Genomic DNA, 18,875 nt, shown 5'->3' with positions numbered 1-18,875 from the left:
GGAGTGGGAGGCAGGAGGCCTGGGTTCAAATCCGGCTCTGGCAATTGCCTGTTGTGTGTCCTTGAGACAGTCACTTTGCTTTTCTGACCCTCAGTTTTCTCATCTATAGTGTGAGGATATAATACCTGTCTTCTCTCTTAGACTGGGATTTTCATGCACAACACAGACAGGGTCTGATTTGATTATCTGGTTTCTAACCCAGTGCTTGGCACATACTGGGAGTTCAGTAATAATGATAATAGCATTTATTAAGTGCTTACTATGTGCAAAGCACTGTTCTAAGCGCTGGGGAGGTTACAAGGTGATCAGGTTGTCCCTTGGGGGGCTCACAGTCTTCATCCCCATTTTACAGATGAGGTGACTGAGGCCCAGAGAAGTGAAGTGACTTGCCCAAAGTCACACAGCTGGCAATTGGTGGAGCCAGGATTTGAACCCATGACCTCTGACTTCAAAGCCCAGGCTCATTCCACTGAGCCACACTGCTCAGTGGAGGGTAGAGATATACCTTCATTATTATTCTTATTAAACCCATTATGAGTAACAAAGATGATGTTTCTCATTATTTTCCTGGACATTATCTTCAACTGGGTGTACCAGATATTTCCAAAACGCTTTGAGGTAAAGGGTATACCCTTTGAGGGTATAGGGGGCTGTACCCTCATCCTGAGTTTAGACCCTGCCCCCGGCCCCTGGGTTGGGTCACTGCTGGGAAGCTTTTGTCTCGCCAATGCTCATACCTCTCAAGTAGCAAATCTACCCCAGACTAAGGCCTTTATTTCTCCTATCTGCCGGCCCCTCTGCAGATTTTGAATTGTCAGTGTAATCCGTCACTGGTATTTGTTGAGCACTTACTGTGCACAGAGCACTGTTCTAAGCACTCAAGAGAGTACCATACTTCTCTGTGCCTCAGTTCCCTAATCTGTGAGATGACGATGAAGACTGTGAGCCCCATGTGGGACAGGGACTGTGTCCAACCCAATTATCTTGTATCTGCCCCAGCACTTAGAACAGTGCCTGGCACATAGTAAACACTTAAATACCAGGATTATTATTATTATTATTATTCTTAGAATGTAATAGAGTTGGTAGACACGTTCCCTGCTCACCAGGAGTTTATAGTCTAGTAAACCCCTTTGATACTCAGCCCAGCCTCACAATACTTGTGACTATTCTTGTATTTTATTATTTCCCCATCCTTAATCTATTTTAATGTCTGTCACCCCCTTAAGACTGAAAGCTCCTTTTAAGCAGAGCTCACACCTACCAACTTTGTAATATTGTACTTTTCCTAGTGCTTAGTACAATACTCCGCACCAGTTAGAGCCCTATAAATACCACTTACTGTTCGCTTTATCGATACCTTTTCTGCCAAGGTAGTGTTGGCTGTCACTTTCCCGCTGGCCGCTCAGTGATCAGGATGAAGCCCTGAAAGAGCCAGGATGGATTTTTCCCAGCCTGACCCTCCGGCAGAGAGTGTTCCAACTGGCCACAGAGTTTCTCCTGCCCCAGGAGAGGAAATTTCATTTTTGAGCCGTCTCCATTTCCCTGCAAAATAGCCAAATGAATCTCCCAACCTCCCGAATGTGACAAGCCAGACCAAATGAGGTGTTAACTTGTATCAACCAGATGCTCTCCACAAAGTGGTATTCTAGTAGCAAACAAACTCATCCAGAAACTTCCTATCTCTGACTCCATAGTTGGTCCTATCTCTACCTGCAGATCCATCAACGGTTGTTGTCATCACCTTCCAAACATGGGATCTTACTGCAGTCACAAAGATTCCATTCTGGGCAGTAAATAAAATGATCTTTATCTTCCCGTGATCCTCCATACAAACTAGGCTGTACTGAGCATGCTGGTGGATCACTGCCCCGTCCGCCTCCTTCGCTCTTATGCTCGAGCTGCTGAACGCTGCTGGTAAAAGTCTAAACACTAAGCCAACCTCGTTCACTTCAAGTTTATCCTTTCCTGCCTTAACTCTGCCCTCTCCTCTGCCAGAAAAAACTATTTCTCCTCCCTTATTGACACCCATGCCCATCATCCCCGTCAGCTCTTCCGTACATTTAACTCCCTTCTCAGGCCCCCTGTTCCTCCCCCTCCCCTCACCCACAACGATCTGGCCTCCTACTTCATTAGTAAAATTGACTCCATCAGGTCTGAGCTCCCCAAAGTCACTCCTCCCACTTCGCCAACCCCCCGGCTCTCAACCCTCTTAGCTACTCTCCTATCCTTCCCAGCAGTATCCTCGGATGAGATCTCCTCCCTCCTCTCAAGTGTTACTCCAGCCACCTGTGCTTCTGACCCCATTCCCTCTCATTTTATGAAATCTCTCACCCCATCCCTCCTCCCCTCCTTAACGTCCATCTTCAACCACTCACTCTCCACTGGTTCCTTCCCCTCTGACTTGCTCACGTCTCCCCCATCCTAAAAAAACCCTCTCTTGACCCCACCTCCCCTTCTAGTTATTGCCCTATCTCCCTCCTACCATTACTTTTCAAACTCCTTGAACGAGTCGTCTACATGCGCCGCCTCGAATTCCTCACGCCAACTCTCTCCTCGACCCCCTCCAATCTGGCTTCCGTCCCCTACATTCCACTGAAACTGCCCTCTCAAAGGTCACCAATGACCTCCTGCTTGCCAAATCCAATGGCTCCTACTCTATCCTAATCCTTCTCGACCTCTCAGCTGCCTTCAACACTGTGGACCACCCCCTTCTCCTCAACATGCTATTCAACCTTGGCTTCTCAGACTCTGTCCTCTCCTGGTCCTCCTCTTATCTCTCCAGCCATTCATTCTCAGTCTCTTTTGTGGGCTCCTCCTCCCCCTCCCATCCCCTTACTGTAGGGGTTCCTCAAGGTTCAGTTCTTGGTCCCCTTCTGTTCTCGATTTACACTCACTCTCTTTGGTGACCTCATTCACTCCCACGGCTTCAACTATCAACTCTATGCTGATGACACCCAAATCTTCATCTCTGCCCTTGCTCTCTCTCCCTCCCTTCAGGCTTATGTCTCCTCCTGCCTTCAAGACATCTCCATCTGGATGTCTGCCTGCCATCTAAAACTCAGTATGTCCAAGACTGAACTCCTTATCTTCCCTCCCAAACCCTGCCCTCTGCCTGACTTTCGCATCACTGTTGACAGCGCTACCATCCTTCCCGTCTCACAGGCCCACAACCTTGGTGTCATTCTCGACTCTGCTCTCTTGTTCACCCCTCACATCCAATCCATCACCAAAACCTGCCGGTCTCACCTCTGCAACATTGCCAAGATCTGCCCTTTCCTCTCCATCCAAACCGCTACCCTGCTGGTTCAATCTCTCATCCTATCCTGACTGGATTACTGCATCAGCCTCCTCTCTGATCTCCCATCCTCCTGTCTCTCCCCACTTCAATCTATACTTCATGCTGCTGCCCGGATCATCTTTGTCCAGAAACACTCTGGGCATGTTACTCCCATCCTCAAAAATCTCCAGTGGCTACCAGTCAACCTACACATCACGCAAAAACTCCTCACTCTCGGCTTCAAGGCTCTCCATCACCTCGCCCCCTCCTACCTCACCTCCCTTCTCTCCTCTACAGCCCAGCCCGCACCCTCTGCTCCTCTGCCGCTAACCTCCTCACTGTGCCTCGTTCTCGCCTGTCCCGCCGTCGACCCCCGGCCCACGTCCTCCCCCCCGGCCTGGAATGCCCTCCCTCTGCACATCTGCCAAACTAGCTCTCTTCCTGCCTTCAAAGCCCTACTGAGAGCTCACCTCCTCCAGGAGGCCTTCCCAGGCTGAGCCTCCTCCTTCCTATCCCCCCTCCCCATCCCTTCCCACCCTACCCTCCTTCCCCTCCCCACAGCACCTGCATATATGTTTGATTTATTACTTTATTTTACTGGTACACATCTACATATTCTATTTATTTCATTCTGTTAATATGTTTTGTTTTGTTGTCTGTCTCCCCCTTCTATACTGTTAGCCCGCTGTTGTGTAGGGACTGTCTCTATATGTTGCCAACTTGTACTTCCCAAGCACTTCGTACAGTGCTCTGCACACAGTAAGCTCTCAATAAATATGATTGAATGAATGAATGGAGGTAGGATCCTCTTATGAGTAGATGCCTGGGAGAAAAAAGAACATTTCAAATTTTTCTAAGAATAATAATAATAATTGTGGTATTTGTTAAGTGTATGCTATGTGTGAGGCACTGTACTAAGTGCTGGGGTAGATACAAGATAATCAGCTCTGACAGAGCGCACAGGAAGGAGAACAGGGTTTGAATTCCCATTTTGCAGTTGATGGAACTGAGGCACAGAGAAGTTAGGTGACTTGCCCAAGGCCACACAGTAGACAAGTAGCAGGGCTGGGATTAGAACTCAGGTCCTCTGCCTTCTGGGCCCAGGCTCTTTCCACTAGGCCATGCTGCTTCTGTCAGTAAGAGCTTTTCAGGTCTGCTCCTATTGCTCCCCTCATCCTCCCAAAGAAGTAACCAACACTGTCCAGTGATCTGCCCTCGGCAATTTTGCTCAGCTTGCAGACTCTGCCTGAGCTTTTGTGAGGTAATCGTACTTGGGATCACAGCTTTTCCGGAATGCTCAAAGCTTCTCGGTTATCTGTGTTCAGAAAACTCTGTACTTTAAATTGATGCACTTGACTGCAGTTCCAGTTCTCTAACCACATAGCATCCTTGGCTCCTCTTCCTCTCCCAATTCAGAGTCATTTTGGTCATCTTCTGCCTTAGGAAGAGACCTCCTAAGGTGCACTGAAGAGGAACGGATCTCATATGAAAATTAAAAAGCCATAGGAAGCTAAGACTCTCTTAGGCCTCCTGGGCTTCGAGAGAGAAACGTCTGTCTTGGAAATAGCTGATTACACCCTTCCAATTCAACCCTCTCTGATGTACACCTCCCTTGGCCATAAAGTTTGCTGAAAGGAGAATCACTGTTTCCCAAAGGTTGGTGGTAGGCATGTGGAGATAAACAGCATCTTGTTTGCATGAAGGAGAAGAAAGCCACCGACTGTGTGGTTAGAATCTGTGGCAAGAATCCCTGGGACTGGGGTCAGCCTAGCTTGCATTACTGATGAGAGATTTCAAATGATAGCACAAGTTCTCATTCAGTTGGCTAGGATGTGAAAGAAAGCTCTTTGAAAATGAAATATTCGCGTATGTCCGCATTAAAAAAAGATCCAAATTAAAATATTTTATACTTGGAACATGCTTACAATGCTATTTGATCTTGGGATTATACTATATTTTTATCCCTATTTGAAAATACTGTAATATAGATTTGGTCAATTCTTTTGGATATCGGAAGCACATTTATGCACTTTACATTGTTTCCTATGGAAAACTACGCTTGGTTTAGTGTGCTGTTGCTTAACACTATTTTCATGGAACTAATTAAGAGCTCCCAATGGGGTAGAGCAGAAATAATAAACTAATTAATAAATAAAAAAACCCACGGCACACACATAGACCTGCAATTTCCTTCAACTTCAAAACTCCAAAACTTCATTTCATTTTACTTAGAGAGACAGCCTAAGAGGAAGGATTTTAAGTATATATAGCAGAGCTGTGTGTCACTTTATCCTACATACAGAAAATAATTAAATTGTTTCAGGACATTATCAGGAACAGATGTAGTTGGAGACAGAAACAGACACAGGGGCTGTTGGAAAAGAGCAACAACATCATTGCTGTGGAGTTAATTAAGTGCTTTGCTTACAAACTGAATTCTACAGTTCAGAGGAGGAAGGCGAGAACTTACCACATTATTCATTCACTGATTCAGTCGTATTTATTGAGAGCTTACTGTGTGCAGAGCACTGTAACTAAACACTTGGAAAGTACAATTTAGCAACAGATAGAGACAATCCCTACCCAACAACAGGCTCACAGTCTAGAAGGGGGAGACAGACAACAAAACAAAACAAGTAGACAGGCATCAATAAGCATCAAAAACAGATAAATAGAATTACAGATATATACACATCATTAATAAAATAAATAGATAATCAATATGTACAAATATACACAAGTGCTGTGGGGTGGGGAAGGTGGTAGAGCAGAGGGAGAGAGTGGGAGCAATGGGGAGGGAAGGAGGAGCAGAGGAAAAGGAGGGCTCAGTCTGGAAGGCCTCCTGGAGAAGGTGAGCTCTGTGTAGGGCTTTGAAGAGGGGAAGAGAGCTAGTTTGGCGGATGTGAGGAGGGAGGACATTCCAGGCCTGAGGTAGAACGTGGGCCAGGTGTCGACGGCAGGACAGGCGAGAACGAGGCACAGTGAGGAAGTGAGCAGCAGAGGAGCGGAGTGTGCAGGCTGGGCTGTAGAAGGAGAAAAGGGAGGTGAGGTAGTGGGGGCAAGGTGATGGAGAGCCATGAAGCCGAGAGTGAGGAGTTCTTGCTTGATTCGAAGGTTGACAGGCAACCACTGGAGATTTTTGAGGAGGGGAGTGACATGCCCAGAGCATTCCTGTATGAAGTTATCTGGGCAGCAGAGTGAAGTATAGACTGAAGCAGGGAGAGACAGGAAGATGGAAGATCAGAAAGGAGGCTGATGCAGTAATCCAGTCAGGATAGGATGAGAGATTGAACCAACAAGGTGGCGGTTTGGATGGAGAAGAAAGGGCAGATCTTGGTGATGTGAAGGTGAGACTGGCAGGTTTTGGTGACGGATTGGATATGTATGGTGAATGAGAGAGCGGAGTCAAGGATGACACCAAGGTTGCAGGCTTGTGAGGCGGGAAGGATGGTAGTGCCGTCCACAGTGACGGGAAAGTCAGGAAGATGACTGTTTGGGAGGGAAGATAAGGAGCTTAGTCTTGGACCTGTTGAGTTTTAGGTGGCAGACAATCAATGACATTTATTGAGCACTTACTGTGTATACAACAATCAGTCATATTTATTGAGCACTTATGTACAGAGCACTGTACTAAGCACTTATGAGAGTAAGCATTTGGAAGTATATATAGTATGTATGCAATCCCTGTCCATGAAGAGCTCACAGTCTAAAGGGGAAGACAGATATTAAAATAAATCACAAATGGATGAAAATGGCAGAATATAAAGACCCAGGTTCTAGTTCCAGATCTGCCACTTGTCTGCTGTGTGAACTTAGGCAAGTCAATCAATCAGTATTTACTAAACACTTGGTACAGTGCTGTGCCCACAGTAAGTGCTCAATAAATATGATTAAATGAATCGAGCACTTAGTGCAGAGAACTGTACTAAGCGCTTGGGTGAGTAGAGTATAACCCCTACACCTCCCACCCCAGGAGTGTTGGGTAGTGGCCACCCTATTGGGTAGATGGGAGATCCATCCTGAGTAGGCGTGGCTCTCTCTGGTTGGAACCCGCCACTGCTCCGTACCTAGAGAGAGCCCAGTTGAAGCCTCCTCAGTCCCCTCTGCAGGATTTCCCAGAGTCTGGATCAGATCCAATAGGAACTGGATTTCCAGGGTCATCAGCCAGTGGGTTCCAGCTGCCAATGGGACCTTCCTAAGGTTTGGTGTCACACTGGTAGCTCAGCACTGCTTACTGGAGCGCAGGATATTGACCGCCCAGCAGTGTGGTCCCTGAACCTGCTCTCAGGGTCGCCTCTGGGGTTTCCCAGAATCACGTTGACATAGGGTTGGGCCCACGAGAACTCCAGCACCACACTTTGACCTGCTTCAGAACTGCCTGGGACCTGACAGGCTCCAGCTGAGCCAAATGCCCTTTTCTCTCTGGAATTCACCTCAAACACTTTGTGCTTTTCCAACTATTTTTTTCAGCTCCAGGTCTGGGCCCTCCATGTCTCCTGAGGAAGGAAATGGGTGACCAAGGGTCAAGTGGGCTTCCTGGCTAAGCAGCTTATTCTCACTGTCTCACTGGGATGTATGTGTATGTGGGTGTGTCTGAATGTGTGTGTGTGTGTGTGTGTGCAGTGTTTTCTGTGCGGGATGTGTCTGTGATTATGTTTGTGAGTGGGTGACTGAGTATAGAGGAGTAGGTGTAAGTGGTTAGTGGGCGTAGGCTAAGGACTTTGTACCCGTGGAGTATGTTTGGGTCTCTGTGTTTCTTTATATGTGCCTTGCTGTGTGTTGGTGTGCAGAGTGTATGTCTGCCTTTGGGCATGTTTCTGCAGGTGTTTTTCTGCCTGTAAATAAGTGTTTCTCTTCTTGTGTAGATCAGTTAATGAGAGACTGGGTGTGAAATGGGTGTATTTGCATCTCTAGAGGTGTGTGTGTGTGTGTGTGTGTGTGTGTGTGTGTGTGTGTGTGTGTGTGTGTGTGTGTGTGTGTGCGCGCGCGCGCGCGCATGCATTCATGCATGCATGCATGCATATACCTGTCTGGAAGTGGTTCTCTGCCTGAGTCTGTGATTGACTGTGTGAGTTTGATTAGGTATCTGAAGCCAGTGCTCACATTTATTTTCCACAAAATGAATCCTGCTTCCTCCCACTGTGAGAGAAGAGAAAACAAGAAAGAGCTATAAAGTTAAAAAATGCTTTTATGATGCCTTTACATGGGGAAATGTTAGTAAAATTAAACTAGCACTACATATTGCCCCCAGAGTGGATCATTTTAAATTTCTGGCTCCTTAGAAAACACCCCCTCAGGATGTTTTCAGTTGTGATGCTCCTCTGAAGGGTGTCCAGAAGCTGTTTTCATACAACGGAAAGGATCAGAACCAAGGAGAAGATGCTGAAAATGGGCCCCAGACTGAGACAATCAGAAGCAAATACAGGAGGAAATTGGCGCCTGTGTTCTAGGAGGGAAACCGGAGGGGAGCCTGGTTTGGAAGCTTTTCCCAATCTGAGTTTGGGTCCAGGTCATTCCTGAGCTGGCTCACTAGGCACTAACAAGCCTGAATCAGAGTCAGTCAATCAGTCGGTTGTATTTATTGAGTTCTTACTGTGGGTAGAGCACTGTACTAAGTACTTGGGAGAGTACAATATTATAACAGACACAGTCCCTGCCCACAAGGAGCTTATATTCTAGAGGGGGAGGCAGAAGCAGATCTGAACCCAGGCTCTGGTCAGGCCTCTTTGTCGAGGAAAGGGCCTGATGAAATGGCCAATGAGGCTCGGCTGAAAAAACAGGGAGCTTGAGGGACTTCAGAGTTTGACTGGCCACCACTCAGGCTCTTCAATCTGTGGAATGGCATTTAGAAATTCAGCCGGACACTGGCTGGTTTTTGTTTGCCCTCCAGTTGCTTGCAGAGTGCCAGGCTGTTCGCTGCTCCCGGTAAGGGGAGGGACTAAACAAGGAAAGGGCAGCTTTTTTTGTTTCTGGGGTGACAGTGGTTGAAAGGGAGATACTTGTAGGGTTTGGATGGAGGGTTTAAGGCCCCAGATACTGGACCTTAAATTTTGGCAGGATAAGAATAATAATGATGGTATTTGTTAAGCACTTACTATGTGCTAAGCACTGTCCTAAGTGCTGGGGAGGATACAAGGTGATCAGATTGCCCCACGGGGGGGTTCACAGTCTTAATGCCCATTTTACAGATGAGGTAACTGAGGCACAGAGAAATGAAGTGAATTGTCCAAAGTCACACAGCCGACAAGTGGCGGAGGCGGGATTAGAACTCATGACCTCTGACTTCCAAGCCCTTGCTCTTCCCACTAAGCCAAGCTGCTTCTCTAACATAACAATAGGATCACAACAATGGGACGATCCATTTCAATAACTCAGATCCTTGCAGTTTTGGGGACTTGACAAGCAGCCTTGACTACAGGCTAGTGGCTCCCTGTTGCCTAAAGCCCCTGCTCTTTCCCAGCCTCCAGTTCCAGCCTGCTTTCAGATTCCTAGGCAGAGTACTTAAAAAATGATTGTGGTAGTTGTTATGCCTTTATTATGTGCCAGACACTGTACTTAGCGCTGAGATAGATACAAACTAATTACACTGGATACAATCCCTATCCCACATGGGGCTCTCAGTCTTAATCCCCATTTTCATTCATTCAATCATATTTATTGAGCACTTACTGTGTGCAGAGCACTGTACTAAGCACTTGGGAAGTACAAGTTGGCAGCATATAGAGCTGTGAGGTAGAAATGTAAGGTAGAACACGAGTATGTGAGACTGTGAGGTGGAAATGTGAGGTAATGTGAGTTACAGATGAGGTCACTGAGACACAGAGAAGTAAAGTGACTTGCCCAAGGTCACACAGCAGACAAGTGGCAGAGCTGGGTTTAGAACCCACCTACAGAGGGACCCAGGACCGGTAGTGACCTTCAAGCTCAGACCCATATCTCTTGGTGGCAAGGTAGCGGAGAGCTGGGCCAGCCCAGAATGGTGGAGAGTCCGGGGGAATTGGACCGGTTTCATGAGGTGAAGTTTGAACAAGAGGTAGGGCTGGAGCCGCCTTGCTGGCACAGCAAGTCTACGGCTCAGTCAGCCAGGCTGACAATCACAAGACTGAGTCTGGTGCATGTCGGCAGAGGAAAGGAGAAAGACTGAGAGGCCATTCTGGGGCTGAGTCTTCTGATAGAAGATCCAGAAAAGATTTGAAACAGTAACCCGAGATGCAAGTGGGGTCTGCAGTTGGGTCCAGAATGCCCAGACTTGGGTAGGGTCTGCTAGGCTGGTAGCCTGGTCCCTCCCAGGCACTGGTGCTACCCCTTTGGCCTGTGATTTAAGAATGGATGACAACTAACCCATTAACAAACTAACAAACAAAAACTCCTCACCATTGCCTTTAAAGCACTCCATTACCTTTCCTCCTCCTCCCTTACCTCCGTCCTCTCCTTCTACAATCCAGCCTGCACACTTCACTCCTCTGCTGCTAACCTTCTCACTGTGCCTCAATCTCACCTGTCTCGCCACCAACCCCTAGCCCACGTCCTGTCTTGGGCCTGGCATGCCTGCCCTCCTCAAATCCAACAGACAATTACTTTCCCTCCCCTTGAAAGCCTTACCGAAGGCACATCTCCTCCAAGAGGCCTTCCCAGACTAAGCCCCACTTTTTCTCATCTCCCACTCTCTTCTGCATTGACCTGACTTGCTCCCTTTACTCTTCCCCTTCTTGCTGCCCCACAGCCCTTATGTATATATCTGTAATTTCATTTATTTTTATTGATGTCTGTCTCCCTTCCTCTGGACTCATTGTGGGCAGGGATTGTCACTCTTAATTGTTGTATTGTACTTTCTCAAACACTTAGTAAAGTGCTCTGCACACAGTAAGCGCTTAATACGATTAAATGAATGAATGATGAATGAACCAGACTGTCCACCTACACTCTGCAGTTTAGAGTGAACTATACAGGATGGCAACAAGGTGTGGGGGCAGCCTTTGGGGGCTGAGAAGGGCTATCTGGAAATCACGGATTCTGGTTGACTTGGAGAGTGGAAGAGAGATGGAGGGAGTGAGCCTCTCAGGTAGGACTAGACTGCAAGCTCATTGTGGGCAGGGAATATGTCTGTTATATTGTACTCTCGCAAGTGCTTAGTACAATGCTCTGCACACAGTAAGCGCTCAATAAATACAGTTGATTGAATGACTGACTGGCTAGTAGTTCTGCACCCCAAAGACATGGCGGCATTGCTCTCTTCCCCAAATCTTCATTTAATGTCAGAAGTTAGAGTTGCCCTGAGCAAATTCTGGCCAGAAATGGAAATTTTCACAAAGAACTAAATATACATTCTGGTTCTGAAAATATGGCCCCTGTGAGTGGTTGTTTTTTTTTTTTTTGAAAAATTTTTGTTTGAATTTCTCTAGTCTGCTCCTAGCAGGAGAAAAGACTGTAGGTGCATGTGTGTGTTTCTTTGCTTGTAATCTGCTCATTTTATGTGAGTTTTCTTGTCCTCTTTGTTCCTCAGCTGAGCTGGGCCAATAATACCCTTGATTGCAGAGTTCCTTTCTTTGAAGTACTGCCAGGCTATTGAGGCATTATAACTTTGAGTTGCTTAAGTCTTTTCCCATATGCAGTTTGTTACTGATGGCCTATGGCCTCGAGTGGATACCTCCCTCTCCTTCTGGGACAGTTGGGGTGTTTACCGCTTGCAAGAAGATAACTGGCAAAGAGGATTTGAGGAGAGTGTGGAACAGCGGTCAGGGGCAACGTTTCAATTCCTGCCTGCTCCTCTTCATCCACCTCTTCAAAAAAAAAAAAAGGAAAAGTGTTTTGGAGCTCCTTCTAAAAATAGTGTCTAAATGAGATTTCATATTTCTTCCCAAATAGCAGCAATGCTCCCATTTTAGTGCACAAGGATGAAATGGAATTGAATATTTTAATTGTACCATTAACCATTTTCTTGTTCAGGCACATGAGAAGGAAATTCACATTTTGTCCTTAATGATCTGTATGTGTTGAAGTTTTCAATTTTGCATGAGGGTTTTTGCATTTAATGTCCATGCCACTGGAGTCTATGTTTGATGTATCTATATTATGCAATATGATGTTGTATCAATCAAACAGGACGTGAGGCAGAGGAGATATTCCAGTTCGCCTCTTCTAGATCATGAGCCTCGTGTGGGATGGGGCTTTGTACAACCTGATTATCTGGTATCTATCCCAGTGCTTACTACAGTGGCTGGTATATAGGAAGAACTTACAAATATAGCACTTAGTACCATAAAGTGTCAGGGGGTGCTTGCTAGGAAGTAAGGAGAAATAATGCCCTCCTCCCACCCCATGCTGCCCCTGTCACCTGGCAGAACCATCTGATGGGCAATTCATGAGTCAGAGGATTGGAAATGGACTCACAGACTAGAAGGGTTAATGAGTAAGAGAAGCAGGTTTATTGAAATGATAGCACAAAGAATCAGTGATGGGTAATCCTCAGGAGCAAAGCTGTTCCTAGGCTAATAAGTAATAAATATATTGGCCGTCAGGATCCCCAACTCTCTCCAGGGCTACCTTTCAAATAACGCAGTGGCTACCTTTCAAATAATCCCAGCAATCAAGTTTCTAGTGGAAACACTCACTTCCCCTAGCCCCAGAAAGGAGGCCATTCAGCAGCAGGCAGGGTCCGACAGAGTGGGCGTCAACGACTCTACATAGAGGTGACCACAACATTGGTGTGACAGAGTTCCAATCTACTACCAAGAGTTTGTGTAGACCCCTCCTCACATATGCCCTGCTACTTCACAGTTCTCTTCCCTTCCATTGGCCATATTTGGGGGTCGGGGGGAAGGATTGTGTGACAAGATCCATTGGAATGTACTTATCCCGGTCTAATAGTTTGGCCTTATCATTCTCCCAGCCTCCAGGGTTGGTGGCATCGGGAAGTACGGGGTGTGTGTGTGTTTAGCCAACCGCTTCCTATTGCTCCCAACCAGCCCCTCCAGCATTAGTGAGCTTAAACTTATTAGCCTGGCCAAGTCCTAACAAGTCACACCCTCTTCCACCTACCCATTTCCCTTTGTTTCCTCCATATCCCTGCCCCGCCAAACCAAACCTTCACACACTCCTCTCTGTCTTCCAGTGGCAAACCCACAACAACAGAGAATAGACAGAAAATAACCACTGCATCACAGAACATCAGGACACATCTAGAAAATGCTAACAGTGATTGTCCCTAGATACAGAAGGCACTTGTTACTCATGAACTGCTCAGATGTAGGGTTGACTTGTCCCCTCTCCTGTCAGTACTCCACTCTTCTGAGTCATTTTTCTAAAGTGTCACTCTGCCCACGCCTTCTCTTTCCTCAAGTCCTCAATGATTATCCGTTCTGTTATGCATCAATACAAATATCCTGACAACTGGCTTTAAGGCAGTCCATCAGCAATCTTCCTCCTACTTAACCACTCTCTTCTCCCACTACACCCCAGCTTGCTCTCTTAAGTCCTCTCAAGTTAACCTACTCAGTGGGCCTCATTATGGTCTCCTCTACCTCCAACCTGAAATTCTCTCCCCTTTATATTCTACCAGAGCACAGCTCTCACCTTGTGATACCTCTTCTCCTCCAGGAACCTTCCTCAAATAATTTTCCCTTCTCCCTAGGGGATATCCCTCTAATTTTCAATCCAAGCACTTCTGTACTATCTACGTGTTTGTTTATGTGTTTACTTCCTGCTTGCAGCATTTCTGTGAATACCATCTTACATACTTTCTTGCTCTTAAACTCTTACCCACATCTACATTTCCACTTTTTTCTTCCTCCTGTTTGTAAATTTTTTCTGTTACTCTATCCTCCTCTAGAGTATAGTCTTCTGGAGGGTAGAGATTATGCTTAATACCTCCATTGTGCTCTCCCAAGCACTTAGTACAACAGGGCTTGATAAATACTGTTGCCTGAATAACATTGGGTGATGCTACATCACTCAATCACCCAATCAGTGGTATTTTTTGAGCACCTACTATGTACAGAACACTGTACAAAGCATTTGGGAGTGTACAATGCTACAGAAGCAGTATGGGAGGCAGCATGGTATAGTGGATAGACCACAGGCCTGGGAATCAGAAGGTCATGAGTTTTAATCCCGGTTCTGCCACTTGTCTGTTGTGTGACCTTGAGCAAGTCACTTCACTTCTCTGGGCTTCGGTTACCTTATCTGTAAAATGGGAGTTGAAACTGTGAGCCCCACATGGGACAGGGACTGTGTCCAACCCGATTTGCTTGTATCCACCCCAGTGCTTAGTACAGTGCCTGGCATATAGTAAATGCTTAACAAATGTCATTATTACTATTATTACCATTATTATTAATTAGCAGACACATTCCCTGCAATTAAGGAAAGCTCATAATAATGTCAGGTCCTGGATGCAGCTTTTTCTCAAGCGGCCTCAGGTTTCTCTTCAGACAGCTCTTGGTCTGAGTCCTCCCAAATGGTCCTTGAAGTATAAATGATGACTGATGCCCCTTCATCCACTCTTAAAGCCAAAGCCCTTGGCTTCCATCATTAGCGCATGTGCTCTGGGATCTTCCCGAACACTTTGAAGGAGTCTTCGTCCCATATTTGATTCTGGGGCTCCTCATGCAGGTGGCATTTTTGCCCACTGCTGGAGGACAGTCTAAGGAAGGCTACTCCCAACCCCGTGTTCTCAAAGTCTCCATCAGCTAGGGCTTGAAATCGAAGACTCCTTGGACTCTGTTGCTAACTCTTAGTCCAACTGAAAAACATCTGTTAGGACAACCTTCCCTGATTGGACACATCCCAGAGAGAAGGTGGAATATAACAGTTTCTGTGCCCTTACTATGAGCTATCAAAGAACTCCAACTAGTGTGATTTCCATTCACTGCCAGAACTGAATAGATTGGTACCCCTAAAGAGGACGGGAGACTTTTGTGGATTTTCTGACTGATTTACACCCTGAAAGTTCAGGAAAATAATAATAATACTGGTATGTGTTATGTACTTATTATGTGTGAAGCTTTGGAGTAATCACATCAGATACAGTCTCTATCCCTCAAGGAGAATCATGATTTAAGATGGGGGAACAAAGGTATTGAGTCCCCATTTTACAGATAAGAAGACTGAAGCACAGAGCCCTAAATCAGCCACAGTTATCACTTTGATCACTTTACACATTCAGCACAACACTATGACTATCATCCAGTCAATCAACTAATTGTATCTATTGAGTGCTCACTGTGTGCAGAACACTGTACTAAGCACTTGAGAGAGTACAATACAATGGAGATGGTAGACATGATCCCTGCCCACAAAGGGCTTACCATCTAGAGGGGGAGACAGACAATGAACAGCAGGTGCTCCAGGACCTTTAGGCAAGGATTTTGTGCATAGGGTAAGGATGGGTGTCCCAACAAATTCTTTTCCACTCCCCCTTAAAACTTCCTGGATAGTTGATAGCCTATAGGCATCACATTTGCATGTCTTGTTTTATGCTAAGTCAGAGCAACACCATGGATACATCTCTCCCAGAAAGCTGCAACTGTATCTGCAGTCATTCTTATTGTATAACCATAGAGTTTTCTTGGTAAAAATTCAGAAATAATTTACCATTGCCTCTTTCCACACATTCGCATGTAGGGCTCTGGATTTCTAACAATTCTGCAAACTACTTGTGGGCAGGGAACGTGTCTACCAACTCTGCTGTATTGTTTTCTCCCAAGTGATTAATATAGTGTTCTGCATACCACAAGTGCTCAATAAATACAGTTGATTGATTTATTATAATGATCTGTGATGCTTGTTTCATCAAGCAAAATCTCTGGATTGCTCTAGATCTAAGGCAGCGTGGCCTGATGAAAGAACCTGGGACTGGGTGTTAGGAGACCTGAGTTCTAAACCCAGCTCTGAGAAATCACTTAATTGAAGTGGGAAAGTCAGTTGACTTCTCTATCCCTCAGTTTCCTCATCTATAAAATGGGGATATAATATCTGTTCTCCCACTCTTTCAGACCATGAGCATCACATGGGATAGGAACTGTGTTCAATCTTCTTATATCTAATCCTGCCTCCACCACTTGCCTGCTGATTGACCTTGGACAAGTCACTTCACTTCTCCGTGCCTCGCTTAACAAATACTATTATTATTATCGATATTATTGTTGTTACTACTACTAATGCTCCTATATTAGCCCAGTGATTAGCATGCCCTTGGCACATTATTAATAATGTTAGATCTGGTTAGAATTATTAGCTGAAGAGGGAACCCTTCAGAAGACTTGGCAGCAAAGGATCTGCTATTGCAGGAAAAGATCCTGAAATTGTTGACTTCTTACTCTGCTCCTGGCTGTGCTACCTGGGCGGTGGGGAAGGTGAAAGGGAAGGAAATATTCACCAATAGTATTTATCTTAGAGGCTGGAGCCATAGGTGTGAGCAATTTTTGCATGGGAACAGAAGCAAGGAGATTTTCTACCAACTCCCTCCTGCTCCGTCATCTCTCTCCATCCAAGTGTGAGCTGTCCTCCACACCTATATCTGTCACTGACTGATACTGAACCCCTGCTAGGTATTCATCCCATCACCATCCCTATTAACCAAGGTACCAGTGGCCCTGGGGGTTCCTTCAAAAAACTTCTGAAGGAGTTTGATAAACTCACAATCTCTGCATCACACAGAAGATTAAATGTTGTGTTTCTTTTCTCTCCGCAGTAAAACCAACTGTCATTGACGTTGACATTTATGTTAACAGCATTGGTCCTGTGTCATCAATAAATATGGTGAGTGTCTCTCAGACAATGACTTTTCTCCTTCTCTGCTCATCTCTGCAACATTCCTTGCTCTTCAACTGTGATGGGTGTCCCTGGAAAGTGATGCTTTGCCTTCTGGGTCCCCTAGCTGTCTCAGCTTTCGGTTTTGACATCTCCTTTTTCAGTAAAACTCTTACTAGAAGCCTGTTATGGAGGGTGGTTTGATACAACACAGTAAGAGCTTGAATGGAAAAGGCTGCAGAGCCCCAGAAGTGTAAAGAGTAAGTGGAGAATGAGAAATGTTTAAGGTATGCCAGAAAGTCTTGTTTTGTATTGTTATAGGAAGCAAGTAATAGAGTCCCTCTTTTTTTCCTACACTTTCCTGAACATTAAACTCTTTTGGAATGCTTCACGTATTATTTACCAGATGCCATGCATGGGGACTTCACTGAAATACTTTTTCATTAGCAATCGCTGATTATTAGCATGTACTTCTGATTCTTATGTTACCCTACCTAACAAAGATAATTAAAGCTTTTCAACCTTTTCCATTAAGATGCTGGAGACTCATTTCGTATTTCAGAGTGGTTTTTACTTCTGAGTTACTAGAGAGATCACCTTCTAAAGGAGAGGTGTTGCGTGGTTTACCTGGCCCGGGGAAATGTCTCAAGGATATAAGTCATTGCGATGCATCTTCTCAACCAATATCGGTGTCTATTGGGAGGCCCTGAAATACTATAGCAACTGTGGTATTAGAGCAATATTTGTATTTAATCTAGTTGAGTTTGTTTTTTGTGAAGGCTAGTCCTGTGCTGATGCACTTGTATCGCCCCATTTGATGTCGGGGACAGATTGTGTAGCTCATTTAAAGTTGTCTTCTCTGCATCCTATATGGTCAGATGCATCTTGTGTAAGCACCATGGCTTAGTGGATAGGACACAGGCCTGGGATTCAGAAGGTCATGGGTTCTAATCCCAGCTCCACCATTTGTCTGCTGTGTGACTTTGGGCAAACTGCTTCACTTCTATGGACCTCAGTTCCCTCAACTGTAAAATGGGGAATGAGACTGTGAGCCCTATGTGGAATAACCCTATTTGCTTGTATCCACCCCAGCACTTAGTACAGTGCCTGGAACACAGTAAGCACTTAACCAATACCACATTTATACCGCCATCGACCCCTGGCCCACGTCATCCCCCGGGCCTGGAATGCCCTCCCTCTGCCCATCCGCCAAGCTAGCTCTCTTCCTCCCTTCAAGGCCCTACTGAGAGCTCACCTACTCCAGGAGGCCTTCCCAGACTGAGCCCCTTCCTTCCTCTCCCCCTCGTCCCCCTCTCCACCCCCGACATCTTACCTCCTTCCCTTCCCCACAGCACCTGTATATATGTATATATGTTTGTACATATTTGTTACTCTATTTATTTATTCATTTATTTTACTTGTACATATCTATTCTATTTATTTTGTTAGTATGTTTTGTTTTGTTCTCTGTCTCCCCCTTTTAGACTGTGAGCCCACTGTTAGGTAGGGACTGTCTCTATATGTTGCCAACTTGTACTTCCCAAGCACTTAGTACAGTGCTTTGCACACAGTAAGCGCTCAATAAATACGATTGATGATGATGATGATTATTACAATTTTGACTTGATTTTGTGTGATCTCCAGGTTTTCTTTGTGCCCTACATTAAGTTTTTACAAAACGGGTGGGAAAATGTAAACAGTGGAGAATGGTAGTTTTGGATATTTTTAATGGTATTTGTTAAGTGCTTACTACGTGCCAAGCACTATTTTAAGTGCTGGGCTAGATGCTAGTTAATTAGGTTGGGAATAGTCCCTGTTCCTCTAAGTAGGAGGAAGAACAAGTATT

General features: G+C 45.6%; 1 protein-coding gene across 3 annotated transcripts in view; it reads left to right on the top strand.

The window, feature by feature from the left end:
• GABRG3 (gamma-aminobutyric acid type A receptor subunit gamma3) overlaps positions 1 to 18,875 on the top strand; it is a 423,309-nt gene that overhangs the window by 11,127 nt on the left and 393,307 nt on the right. For all 3 annotated transcript variants that reach the window (XM_038760361.1, XM_038760363.1, XM_038760362.1), the window contains exon 3: positions 16,971 to 17,038. In XM_038760361.1, the coding sequence (XP_038616289.1) occupies positions 16,971 to 17,038 (68 nt within the window). The remainder of the gene's footprint in view (positions 1 to 16,970; positions 17,039 to 18,875) is intronic.

The sequence above is a fragment of the Tachyglossus aculeatus genome, chromosome 18 (genome assembly GCF_015852505.1).
Source record: "Tachyglossus aculeatus isolate mTacAcu1 chromosome 18, mTacAcu1.pri, whole genome shotgun sequence".
Lineage (NCBI taxonomy): Eukaryota > Metazoa > Chordata > Mammalia > Monotremata > Tachyglossidae > Tachyglossus > Tachyglossus aculeatus.
This window is presented reverse-complemented; position numbering and strand designations above follow the sequence as displayed.